At 44.5% G+C, this 13492-nt stretch overlaps 1 protein-coding gene across 4 annotated transcripts in view; it reads right to left on the bottom strand.

The window, feature by feature from the left end:
- The window catches only part of HEG1 (heart development protein with EGF like domains 1), an 87935-nt gene extending 75423 nt beyond the window's left edge, over positions 1 to 12512 (bottom strand). For 3 of the 4 annotated variants that reach the window (XM_064362125.1, XM_064362127.1, XM_064362128.1), the window contains exon 1: positions 12315 to 12512. In XM_064362125.1, the coding sequence (XP_064218195.1) occupies positions 12315 to 12384 (70 nt within the window). In that variant the 5' untranslated portion in view covers positions 12385 to 12512. The remainder of the gene's footprint in view (positions 1 to 12314) is intronic. The other variant, XM_064362126.1, reaches the window with a different exon arrangement.
- Positions 12513 to 13492: the final 980 nt, after the last annotated feature.

Genomic DNA, 13492 nt, shown 5'->3' with positions numbered 1-13492 from the left:
TTTGTATCTAAATACCACACATACACATATACACACATACACACAAAAACACACACATACACCCATACACACATGTGCACACACATACACACATGCACACACATGCACACACATGCACATACACTCATACACACACACACATACATACACACACACAGAACAAGTTATCTTTTAGATCAGTGCTGCCTAAGAGATAGTGAGTCACAAACACAATCCACATGTGTACACTTTAAATTTTCTAGTGGCTGCATTTTTAAAATTAAAAAAAGTGAAATTAATTTTAATATTTTATTTCACTCGACATATCCAAAATATTATCACTTCAATGTGTAATTGATATAAAAATATTGAGATATTTTATATATATTTTTGGTATTAAACGTTTAAAATCCAGTGAATGTTTTAGGAGCCACATCTCAAGAGTTCCATAGCCACACGTGGCTAGTGGCTGCATCACTCGCCAGTGCAGTTCTAGATGAATGGTTCTGAACATTTCTCCACTCTGATTCACTCCTTCTAGAAGCAGTGGCTCACTTATTTGGGGTAAAGAGGTGATGATGGTAAGAAAAACTTCCATAAGGCATTCTGATAAACTTTCCTGAGGGAATCACTTCCTCCCCAAATCCCTTATGAGTTACTGTTTTTATGCCTCCTGATCTGTTTCCTGTGGGTGATAATTAACAGAGGCTTCCTGGAAGGGGAGGGAAGTGGCCATGCATCTGTGCTCCTCTGGGGCCCAGTTCCAGACAGGCAAGACACACATGCAGCTAGAAATGGGATGTGGAAGGGCGTTTCCAGGGGCAGCCACAAGGCCTGTAAGTTCAACGTGAGATCCTGGGGTTACAGACGGCAGCAGCCCACAGAGCATGCTCCCTTTGTTCTTCTTCTCCGAGCTGCAACGGCAAGCTGGTCTCCTGGGAGGAGGTAAAAGGCCTGAGGATGCTTTCTCTCTCCTCTTGGTTAACTTAGTACACAATGAGAAATTATTCTCCAAGGAAGCCAGAGAGAAGTGATTGTGGGGAAGGAAGCAGAAGGGACTCAAAACCCATGCCCCAAAGCTGGCCAGCTGTGAACCAAGAGAAGACAATGAACTTGGCTCCATTACAATCAGACAAGGTGAGATTCAGCCATTAGTGAGTACTGCGTAGGGGTCTTTGAGGAGGCAGCTTTGTCCCCTTCTTCTTCAGGGAGCAGGAGTGGAAGTCCCAGAGCCCAGTCAGCTTAGAGAACTCCACTGCAGTCTCCGAGGGGAGAAGAATGGCCACATGCAGACAGGGCAGGCCCCACACTGACCCATGCTCTCTTCCTGGAGGGGTAACTAAAGATGTAAGAAAGAAAAAATGCACACTCTAAACAAAACTAAAAGACAGACAATAGTCCTGCAGTATCCTCAATAACCCTGCCACTGTTAACAACTCCAAATGCTGAATACAATATATTTTTTAAAAATTTTCTAAAAGCATTGCTGAGCTGGCAAGCAAGTAAAGAATCAAATCTTCTGAGGCCAGAAATGAACCATGAGTAGGAATCCAGAGAGGTGAGTTAATGTTGAAGCTGGCAGCTGCCCTGGAGGCACCTGTTCAATGTTTGTGACCTTGAATTTCTGTTCTGATGGCCGCCGAGAATCAGGAGATGGGAGACAGGATTCTCAAAGAGGGAATCCAACAGGAAACCACTGGATAAAGTTGGGACTTTACACAGCTATGCCTTGGGTGTAAGGCAAATAGAAACAAATCTGCCCCACAGAAGGGCACAGCAAGGAAACCTGACCCTTCAATCTTGGTTTCAAGTGAAAGAAAAAATAAATCTCACCCGAGAATATATAACCATAAAGGTAGCCCTCATATGGGTATGCCGCATGTCACATTACCTCTGTGGTCTAAATTGAGGATGTATTTATGAGTGGTCCTGAATCCTGTGAATATACTAAGAACCACTGAATTGTATGCTTTCAAAGGGTAAACTTTATGGCAGGTAAATCAGGGACCTCCAAACCCCCGGCCATGGACTGGTAACTGTCTTGCCTGTGGGCTATTAGGAACCAGGTTCCATAGGAGGAGGTGAGCAGGGACAAGCGAGCATTACCGCCTGAGCTCCGCCTCCTGCCAGATCAGCAGTGGCATTAGATTCTCAGGAGCAAGAGCCTTATTGTGAACTGCGCATGTGCGACGGATCTAGGCTGCGTGCTCCGTATGAGAATCTAATGCCTGATATGATCTGAGGTGAAAGAGTTTCATCCCAACCCCCAGCACACCCCACCCTGCCCATCTGTGGAAAGACGTCTTCCATGAAGACATTTTGGTCCCCGGTGCCAAAAAGGTGTTGGACCACTGATGTAAATTATACCTCCAATACACACATATATCCTGCTAATAATGGGGAGGGGGTGGTCCTGATGGATAGTGCCTCCAGGTACCTGTATTGTGTAGACACAAATACAGATGCTCTCTAAATAAACATACCTTCAAACCAGTTTTCATCATTTATTGATAACATTCTAAGGAATAAGAGACCACAGTCAAAAATCACAAAATACACAAGAAAATGAGGCATCCATGAGGAAACAAGACATCCGTACTTCTGTGTCTGATAACTCTAGTATTTGAAGTCTTTGCTTATCTAATTTGTTGGCGATTGTTTGACAAGCTAAGACTTTAAGTACCAAAATTACCAGACAAAGAAGTATATAAAACTACATTAGAAAAAATTTAACAAAAGAGAGACTATAAATAATGACTTAAAATATTTGAAATAAAGCTAGATGGAAATTGTAGAAATAAAAAATATAATAATTGAAATTTAAAAACTCAACAGCAGATTAGATACGGCCAAAGTGAAAATTAAAAAACAACTCTAATTCACTGGGCATGGTGGCTCACTCCTGTAATTCTAGCACTTTGGGAGACCAAAGCAGGCAGATCACTTGAGCCCATGAGTTCAAGACCAGCCTGGGTAACACAGTGAGACCTTGTCTCTATTAAAAAAATAAACAAAATTAGCTGAGTGTGGTGGTGCACGCCTGTGGTCCCAGCTACTCGGAGGGCTGAGGTGAGAGGATCACTTGAGCCTGGGAGATGGAGGCTGCAGTGAGCTATGATTGTGCCACTGCACTCCAGCTTGGACAACAGAGTGAGACCATCTCAAAAAGAAATAAAAAAAGAATAAGAAAATAAATAATAACAGAATGCCCAAAATGAGATTAAAAGGCAGAAAATATGAAAAAGAGGTTAAGAGACAAAAAAGAGAAAGTCCAACACACATCTGATTGGAGTTCCAGGAGGAGAAGACAGAGAAAGCCGAAATGAAAATATTTATTATTTATTTTTATTTTTAATTTTTTATTTTTTGACGGAGTCTCGCTCTTCACCAGGCTGGAGTGCAGTGGCATGATCTTGGCTCACTGCAACCTCCACCTCCGGGGTTCAAGCAATTCTCCTGCCCCAGCCTCCTGAGTAGCTGGGACTACGGGCACACGCCACCACACCCAGCTAATTTTTGTATTTTTAGTAGAGACAGGGTTTCACCATGTTGGCCAGGATGGTCTCGATCTGTTGACCTCGTGATCCACCTGCCTCGGCTTCCCAAAGTGCTGGGATTACAGGCATGAGCCACAGCGCCTGGCCGTGAAAATATTTTTTTAAATTGTTTATTTGAGACAGATTCTTGCTCTGTCACCCAGGCTGCAGTACAGTGGCAGGGCTTCGCTCACTGCAGCCTCCACCTCCTTGGTTCAAGCAATTCTCATGTCTCAGCCTCCCGAGTAGCTGGGATTAAAGGCATGCCACCACGTCCAGCTAATTTTTTTTGTATTTTTAGTAGAGATGGGGTTTCAACACGTTGGCCAGGTTGGTCTCAAACTCCTGACCTCAAGTGATCTGCTCACCTCGGCCTCCCAAAGTGTGGGGCTTACAGAAGTGGCAATATTTTAAAAGGTAATGGCTGGAAAATTTCCCAAACTAATGAAAAGTGTAAATCCTCATTCTAAGAGGCTTCTTAGGAGACTAAATTAAAAAAGAAACATATACCTCCATCGTAGTGAAACTGCACAAAACCACAGACGAAGACTAGGTCTTAAAAACAGCCAGAGGGAAAAAAATGACAAATCATCTACAGAAGGTGACAATTACAGTTGATTTCTCAACAGTGACAACGGAAGCCAAAAGACAGTGGATAAATATTTTCAATGTGCCGAGAGAGAAAACTGTAATTGTACATTCAGCAAAGCTATCTTTCAGAAACATCTCAGACTATCAAATTAAAAATTTTTCCGTCAAACATTTTCAACCATTTCTACTAAAGGAAATGATAACAAATTTCTTTCAAGCAGAAGAAAAGCAATCCTTAATGAAAGATATCAGATGCAAGTCAATATAATGAGCAAAGAAAATGATACATGTGTGAATAAATCTAAAGAAACATTGAATTTATGAAATAATAATTTCTCATTTGTGAAATTAATAAAACAAGATGGAACAAATCCTGGATAATAACAGCACATAAGTCTGGTGTGGAATAATTAGAATCATGTTGTGTAGGAAAAGGGTAACTTTGAGTTCTATGAAAAATACATTTACAAATCTATCTAAAGAATAGGAATAGAGGCCTGGCATGGTGGATCATGTCTGTAATCTCAGCACTTTGGGAGGCTAGGGTGGGAGGATTACTTGAGGCCAGGAATTTGAAATCAGCCTGGGCCACATAGTGAGATTCTGTCTCTACAAAATAAAAAAATTAACCAGGCATGGTTGCACATGCCTGTGGTTGCAGCTACTTGGGAGGCTAGGGTTGCAGGACCGCTTGAGCCCAGGAGGTCAAGGCTGTAGTGAACTATGACAGTGCCACTGCACTCCAGCCTGGATAACAGAACAAGATCCTGTCTCAAAAAAAAAAAAAAAAAGAATAGAAATAGAGTGTATCACTTCCAAACTGATAGAGCTTGGAATGATATAAAATTGTCACAGAGAGAAATCAATGGAAACTGCCTAAAACCAAAATTTAAAAAAATCAATAAATAGCAATATAAGTGGGTTAGAGATATGGAAAAAATTAATCAGTTAAAAGGGTAGAAAAATGGTTGATTCTGGGCAACAGAAAATGATGATGATAGGAGTGGTCAGAGTTTTTATTACAGCCTCATACAATCTATTTGATCTTCAAACTATGAAGACTTACAAGTCTGATAAAAATAAAAGTTATATTTGTAAAATGATGAATGACAAACAGGGATAAACATCTGCAGTGCCTGACAAAAATGTTTAGCATACTTAACACACAAAGAACTTTTTCAAATCCCTAAGATGTGACCCTCGCAGACAAAAAACACGAATGTGCAATTCACAAAAGGAAATACATAAGTGGAGAATAAATACATGAAAGCATTATTGGAAAGCAAGGAAATATAAACTAGAAAACACCTTTTACATTACTTGTTTATTTTTGCCTATCAAATTGGCAAAGACTTAAGAATAATATCTGATGTCGTTACAGGTACTTTCATGCAATATTGGTAAAAATACAACTGACACAGTCCTGGTGAGAAATTTAACAATCCATTGTAAAAGCATTAAAAACAGGCATATATTTTGACCCAAGAATTCCATTTCTGGAAATTAGTTCTAAGGAAATCATTAGGAAGCGTGCAAAGTTTTGGGTATAAGGAAATTTATCACAGAATTGTTTATAATAATGAAAAGTGGAAACACCTAAATTTCTACAATAGAGAGTTGGTTAACTTAATTATGAGACAACAACATTTTAAAGGACTGACCCAAATACGTTGTTGATACAGTTTCCATTGTATATTATGCTTACACTACCTTGTTAAATGCAAATATAAATTATAAAATAGCATGTATCATGATTCCATGTTATTAAAAATTTATCTATCTACAACAAACGTGGTTCCTAAGAAAAAGAACAAAAATGGTTGGTATCTTGATAAAAGGATCCCAGGTGTATGGACCCAGAAAAGCCACTTAGGAATCTGCCTTCTAGGGTCCCCATACTGCCTCCTAAGGTGGGTGGAGTCTGTAGACCTTTAATATAAAGTTGGCTCATGCAACTTGCCACTAACAAGCTATGTAGGTAAGAGTTTCAGTGACATTTCTGGACCATGACGTAAGCATGTGAGTGGCTTTTGACGGCATAGCTGAAAGACTGATGAGTTTCCTTGTGCCTGGGCTCTGCCCCTGGATGCCGAACCACTCACAGTAATGGTCATGGCCATAACTGGTGGCACATGACCACCTGTCTAGAGCCAGACACAAGATACACCCTTGGTCAATGCAGCCACCGCTGGGCCCTGCTGGCCTCAGAGACCTGCCTTCTGTGGTTACACCTCCACTTCTTCTCCTTAGTCAGCAGGCACCAGAGTCGCCTGCACTGGTGAGAAACTATTGCCTTCTGTGTTTCTCTTTACCTAGGAGTCTTTCCATTTCTTCCCCGAGGAACACGGGAGACAACATTTAAAAGCTGTGTTTTACCCATACTTCATAAACCTGCCACATGCTGGGGAAGGTGTCTCTGTGTAAAGATCCTCTCATCTAGAAGAAAATGAACCTGTTTCCAGCTCCATGCCTGGATCTAGAAATTCAATTCTTAATAAGAGAGGCAGTGGGGAATGCACAGACCGTGGTTCAAGTCAGACTATGTAGGTGAGACTTCTGGCTCCACCTCTTTTACACCCTGTGATCTTAGGCGAGATCCTTAATTTCTCTATGCCCCAGCTTGCCTTGTGTAAAATAAGGATAATAACAGTACCTCCCTCACTGGGTTGGTGTGAAAACCAATGGAATGTAGACATGTAAGAGCTTAGAAAGAGTACCTGGTACACAGTGAACGCTACATATGTCATAGCTATTAAATGGATTTAGGGTTGTCAACTTTAAAGAAATAGATCTGTGTGGATGACCTTGGCAGGCACTGCTAATCAATCACAGCTCAGTGTCCTAATCCTTCTTCAGGTAGCAGACCAGAGCTGATACCACAGTGGCCTCAGGCTTCCAAGCCCCCTTGGAAACTAGGAGTCCACTCTGACAAAATCACTGAAGCTAGACAAATGGCTGCAGACACAGCTTGGGCCTCACTGAGTTCCGCTCCATGACACCTCTCCTAGGAGGTATAGGGAGAGCTTAGCACACGCAGGATGAGACCTGGGACCACCTCCAACACAGCAAGCTCTGGAAGTCACTGGCTCCATGCCCCAAAAGAACAATATCCCGCTGCCCTCTATGGAACTTTGGTTGCCCCTCCATCTCTCTGATTGTCTTTAAGCTCTTCCTTAGGAAAGGGATTAACAAACCACACAGCTGGGGCAGGCAACACCCCCAGCCCGCCCCCACTGCCACTGTAGGTCTTGTTTGACTGTGAACATCCAAGTGCTTTACACCATTCCAGGTGGTATCTCAGCAGGGACAATGTGTCAAATGCTAAAATACCTACTGAAGTCCAACGACACATCCTTTCATTGGACTGAAGCCCTGAGTTAATCAGGGCCACTGTGGATGAATTCTGCTTGCGGCATGGCTCCCTATTCAGCACCTGTGTAACCCTGAGTAGGAGAGTAATTTGGAATAAACCTGCCACATGCAGGGGGAGGTGTCAAAGAACCTGCTCTTACTCTTGGTGGAGAAGAGAAATGGGTCTGGAGAAATGGAAAGGAGATGGGAGTCCTCAGGCTTCGGCACCTGGGCCCAATGAGAATTAGGAGTAAGGAGAAGAGGCTGTGCCCCCTCAGGCATTCATGGGGTGGGAGAGGGTGCCCTGGAGGCTCAGCAGGCTGGTGCTGCGCACCTCACCAGCTCAGCTCCGAAGATGGTCGGAGATGATCATTCAAACCCCATTCACACCAACCCTCCTCATATTGGAGATCAGACATCCCATTTCCCAGGTATCTTCTGAGCTGAAAATACCGTCCTTCCCTCTGTACTTAGCCCCCTGTGCTGGGCCATAACTTTCCCTTGTACCATGAATGGAGATTAAATTAACAGGAGAGTTTTATTGCTTTGCCTGTTTTTTTCCTCCTAATTGACAACTTCTACTTCTGTAGCATCTTAATGTTCCAAAACATCTGTTTGTGAACCAGCATCATCAGGGATGCTAGCACAGCCCAAGAATAGGATTTCCTAATTAGCAGCTGCTACGGAGTCAACTCCTTGCCACCCCCTACTCCCCGCCAGTGATTTGGGGCTTTTCAACTTGCATTGTTTCTGAGCAGTGGAGTGAGTAGGAGCATACAGAGAGTGTGCTGTGTTATCCAAAGAGGCAATTTCCTCCAGGAGGCTCCACCCCACCCCCACACCTCAGCATCAACCCCCACAGCGGGACGAATGACTAGTGCTGCCAGCTACAAGCTTGTGTTTCTGGGGCACACAGTTGAAGAACAAGCCCTTTATTTTCACTTCCCTCCATTTGGATTCAGATTTGACTAACATCTATTTAGGGCTTACCACGTGCTAAACATTTTCACATGCATTATCTCATTAATACCCTGTCAAGTGGGTATTATTATCCTCATATGGCACATGGGGAAACTGAGGGTCAGAAAGATTAAGTGATTATTCCAGGTCATGCACTCAATAGCAGTAGAGACACAGTCTGAACCTAAGGCTCATTCCATCACACTCCAGCTTATTCCATGAGGCTTTAAGGCACTGGCCAGAAGAGCAGAGCCGAAAAAAAAAGTCCCCCACAAAAAGCCAAACTGCAGCTTGAAACACAACTGTGCTGACCTTGTTTCTCCCTAAGAGGAATGAAATGGTGCCTATCACACGGGCTTTGGAATCAGACAGCCTTGATTTGACGACAGCTGCACGTTATTAGCTGGAAGACTGAGCAAGAGGACTTCTAAATCAGCTTCTAATTCAGAGATGATTTTTGTGCATAATGAAAAGAATGATAAGAGAGAAATAGAGAATGAGCTTCAGGGACAAGATAAGTCTGTTTTTGAAATGGGACGTTTGGAGTGATGTTACAACTTCCAAGTGAAAACGTCTGGCAGACAGTTAAAGATTCAGGTATGTTGATGAGGAAAAAGGGCAGGAGATGACAAACGAAGGAAAAATCAAGGATCAAGGACTGATTCCGGGGAAAACTTGAATGTGGAGACAGGAGAAGAGCCAGTGACAGAGACATTGATGACACGGGAAGGAGGGGATGAAATTAAAGGTAGGAGCCAGTGAAGAGGACGGCAGTGAAACTAGCCCTACAGAAAGTCCCTAGGCCTTTCTAGGGTGTCGCTTGGTAGAAGAAAGATGAAAGTCATATTGCTCAAAAGAGAGACTTCCGGAACAGTAAGACACTGATCCCCAGCTGTGGAATTCCCCATTCCTGCCTTCCCAGTAGAGTTTTCCTAGGATCCTCAATTTGGGGACTGGTGGGGTAGTGCCTTATACCTACGTTGTTGTAGATACCAGCAATGGATCCTTCCACCTATGAGAGTGGGTTTGTCATTCTAAAACATTTTCCTAAAATTTAATTGTTCATACAGAGAGGAGAGAAAACAGCCTTTTTTTTTTTAAGAAGGACTTTGAGCAACCTCCTTTAAAAATCCCCTTTGAGTACGATGGACGGCCACAGACTGAAAAGGAGCAGAGCACTGTTCACAGGTCCTTCCCAGGAGAATGAGTCTGTGCTTCTCTTCCCACAGATCAAATTAAGAAATAAATTCCCACGCGTTTTACAATCTGCAAAGCTTTTTCACAGGATAATTCAGCAGCCTAAATTATCCCTTTAGATTCTGACATTCTGAGTGGCGGGCAGGAGAGTCATTCTTGCCCTATTTTACAGAAGCGGAGACTGAGGCTTAGTACAGAAGTCACCTGCCCAGGTTAACCCAGAAAATAGGTGGCAGGGCAGAGACTAAAGCCCAGCTCTTTCATTCCAGTGTCTTTCCTAACTGACCACATTCAAATGGAAACCAGTGAGGACTGAGCAGAGAGAAGCTCTTCCTAAACTGATTTCCGGTGTGTGGCAAGCTCTGCTTGCTGGCATCCATACTGCTTTACATACTTCATTCTGGCCAAAGTTACCTGGGTCGTCTCTGGTGCCCCCATCCCTCTCCAAAGGTGACCACTACCCCTAGGGACCATACCAACCAACTAGCCTGACCTTCACAGGCCTGAGGTCCAAGAGGGAGAGTAACAGTTTCAAATCCATGATACGACCAGTGAGTAGCATTTACGAACTCAAAAAAGATTTACTTCCATACCCATTGGGCTGGCTATTATCAAAAAAGAGGAATAGAAAAGAAGTGCCGGCGAGGACATGGAGAAATCAGAACGCTCCTGCGTGGCTGGCAGGAATGTAAGACGGTGCAGCCACTGTGGAAAACAGTATGGAGGTTCCTCAAAAGCTCCAGAGTTATGAGTTGATCCAGCAATCCCACTTCTAGCCTATATCCAAAAGAACTGAAAGCAGGAACTCAAGCAGACACTTACATACCCATTTTCATAGCAGCATTATTCGCAACAGCTAAAAGATGAAAGCAATCCAGCTGCCCATAGGTAGATGAAAGGATAAACAGAATGTGGTGTATTTGTACAATGGGATATTATTCAGCCTTCAAAATGAGGGACATTCTAACACATGCTACAACACAGTTAAACCCTGAAAACATAATGGTAAGTGAAATAAGCCAGTCACAAAAGGCAAATATTACAGGATTCCACTTGCATGAGGTATCAAGAATAGGCAAAATCATAGAGATAGAAAGTAGAATAAAGGTTATCAGGGGCTGGGAGCAGGGAGGAACAGGGAGTTATTATTTAATGAGTTTCTGTTTGGGATGATGAAAAATTTCAGTAAACAGATGGTGATGATTGCAACAGTGTTGTGACTGTACCCCACACCACTGAACTGTATACTTAAAAATGGTTAAAATGGTAAATTTTATGTTGCTCCTATTTTACTACAATAAGACATGCATGTATTTCCTAGGCTAAGCGCGGTGGCTCATGCCTGTAATCCCAGCACTTTGGGAGGCCAAGGTGGGTGGATCACAAGGTCGGGAATTTGAGATCAGCCTGGCCAACATGGCAAAACCCCGTCTCTACTAAAAATACAAAAATTAGCCAGGCATGGTGGCACACGCCTGTAATCCCAGCTACTCAGGAGGCTGAGGCACAAGAATCATTTGAACCCTGGAGGCGGAGGAAGCAGTGAGCCGAGATCACACCACAGCACTCCAACCTGGGTGACAGACCAAGACTCTGTCCCCCCCCCAAAAAGTATGTATTTACTGGGCACCAACCATAGGCAAGACACTGTGAAAGTTGTAAGGATGAATCAGGTATGGAATCTACCTCAAGGAGCTTACTGCTTCCAGGAGAGCTAGACTATGTTAATAAGTAAGTCCCTATGATGCCTCTGGGGTGTGAGAAGGGGCCCTTGAGGGTAGAGACTGAGACTGTGCCTGGGACTTCGGAAGGCGCAATGCTGGGACTAAAAAGCCATCCTCCCTTCCTCGGCTGCCAGTCCCCTCCAGATAGCAGGGGCCCTTCCCCAGCAGGCTCTCTTGGTCTCACACCTTCCCCCAAGGGTTCTCCTGATGAGAGAGATTTCAGGCTGGTGGCCAGCTGTGGGATATTCTGGGACAGGCAAGAACCATGGGGGCCTGTGGGAAGGTGGCTGCAGCCTCCCCAGAAAAGCAGCCACCCACCTGGTGAGGCCACTCTGGGCTGTGTTTTGAAACGCTGCTGCGGATGTAATGATTTTGGGTGGAGGACGTTCAGGAGCCAAATGAGGGTGTGTGAACAAAAGACTCAGCCCTCAATCTGGACTGTCCAGGGCTCTTGGGGAGTCTTGTTTCCTTCCTTGTTCTTGCCCTGAAAGAAGCAGCTCTAAGAAAAATCATGTACGTTGAGAAGTGCTGGACTTGAGATTCAATGATCAGATTTTTAAAACGCTTCCCCTGCAGGCGCTTTAGCAATGAAAAAAGTAAAATCTACCTCCCCTCCCCGTGAGGGGCCGGCTGTTGTTCAGCTGAGCATTCTCTCCGGGTGACAGACGTCTGCTGGACTGAACCCACACCCAGGGGAGGCCTGGCCTGGAGCTCCCAAGTCAGGGTCAGCCTTCCAGAAATAGAACTGGCCCTGAGGTGGCTTAGGGCATGAAGAAGGGATGCAGTCTACCCAGGCAGTAGTGAAAGATGGAGGACCTTGAGGTGACCTCAAGCTCTTTGCTTTAAAAAGATTTCTATGGCTTTTTGTTTTTTTCTAAGGCTCTGAGAAAAAGTCCTAGGGTCAAAGGGCAGAAGATTCCCATTTAGTTAAATAAGTGAACAAAAGGGCGTTCTCCAAGAAGGAAAGGCGGTCTACCTTGTTTCCAGGGCACCTTCCTTGCTGCCTCCATTTTCTTTGCCCCTCTCATCCTTTGACAAATAAACATCCAACAGGGTGGCTGAAGAGGAGGCTCTCTGGTAAAGGGGGAGTTTCCAGAAAGAAGCTGAAGCCCGTAGCTCCCAGTCCCGCCTGGACGCGAAGGCCAAGGGCACCGGCGGGGGTGGTGTGGACCTCCGGGTCTCCTGTGTTGTCACCGTCACATTCGCTCACACCCAGAGAGGAAGCCGGGTGGCAGGACTCCACCAAAGGAGACCTGCCAGGTTAGCGAAACAATAAAAAGGCAAGGAAAAACATCCTGGTTCCGAGGAGGAAGAGGGGGGAGAGGCGGGCGCAGGAGGGGCGGGAGGAAACGGGCCGGCTCCCGGGGGTGCGCGCGCTGGGCAGCCGGGCCTGGGCCCATTGCCCCGGCGTCCACAGGGCTGGCGGCTGACTTTCAGAAGGTCTGCAGTTAATTTACTCGGCAGACCTCTGTGAAGTGGCCCAGGACTCTAAGGAAATCACAGAAACATAATTTGTCTGGAGTGCTGACGACGGCTGGAAAATGGAGCCGGGGAGCGATGTTTCAGGATGAAGGGCTGCGAGGCCTGCACTGGCTGAGGGGAGGGAGTTCCGGGGCCTCCGGAAAGGCTAACATCTAGTTAAGGGAGACATGTAAAGTCTGCTAAGGCATTTTGTGAATCAAGATTGGGAAACCTAACATTCTATTCAAATATTTTTAAAAATCAGTTGTGGGCTGGGCACGGTGGCACACACACTTTGGGAAGCCAAGGGTGGACCACGAGGTCAGGAGTTCAAGACCAGTCTGGCCAAGATGGTGAACCCCTGTCTCTACAAAAAATACAAAAATAAAAAATTAGCCAGGTGGTGGTGGCACATGCCTGGAATCCCAGCTACTCAGAAGGCTGAGGCAGGAACTGCTCGAACCCCAGAGGCCAAGGTTGCAGTGAGCTGAGATCGTGCCACTGCACTCAAGCCTGGGTAACAGATTGAGACTCTGTCTCAAAAAAAAAAAAAAAAAAAAAAATCAGTTGTATACTGATTAAGAAAGAGATAAAATAGAGAAAGGGGAAGAAAGGAAGGGGGATAAAAAGAGAAATAAGACGACATGAAATAAAGCTAAAAATTTTTTTCAAAAGACACATCAGAGCAGGACA

This window comes from Aotus nancymaae, unplaced genomic scaffold (genome assembly GCF_030222135.1).
Source record: "Aotus nancymaae isolate 86718 unplaced genomic scaffold, 86718_ANA_hifiasm-v0.15.2.pri h1tg000046l, whole genome shotgun sequence".
NCBI classification, from domain to species: domain Eukaryota; kingdom Metazoa; phylum Chordata; class Mammalia; order Primates; family Aotidae; genus Aotus; species Aotus nancymaae.
This window is presented reverse-complemented; position numbering and strand designations above follow the sequence as displayed.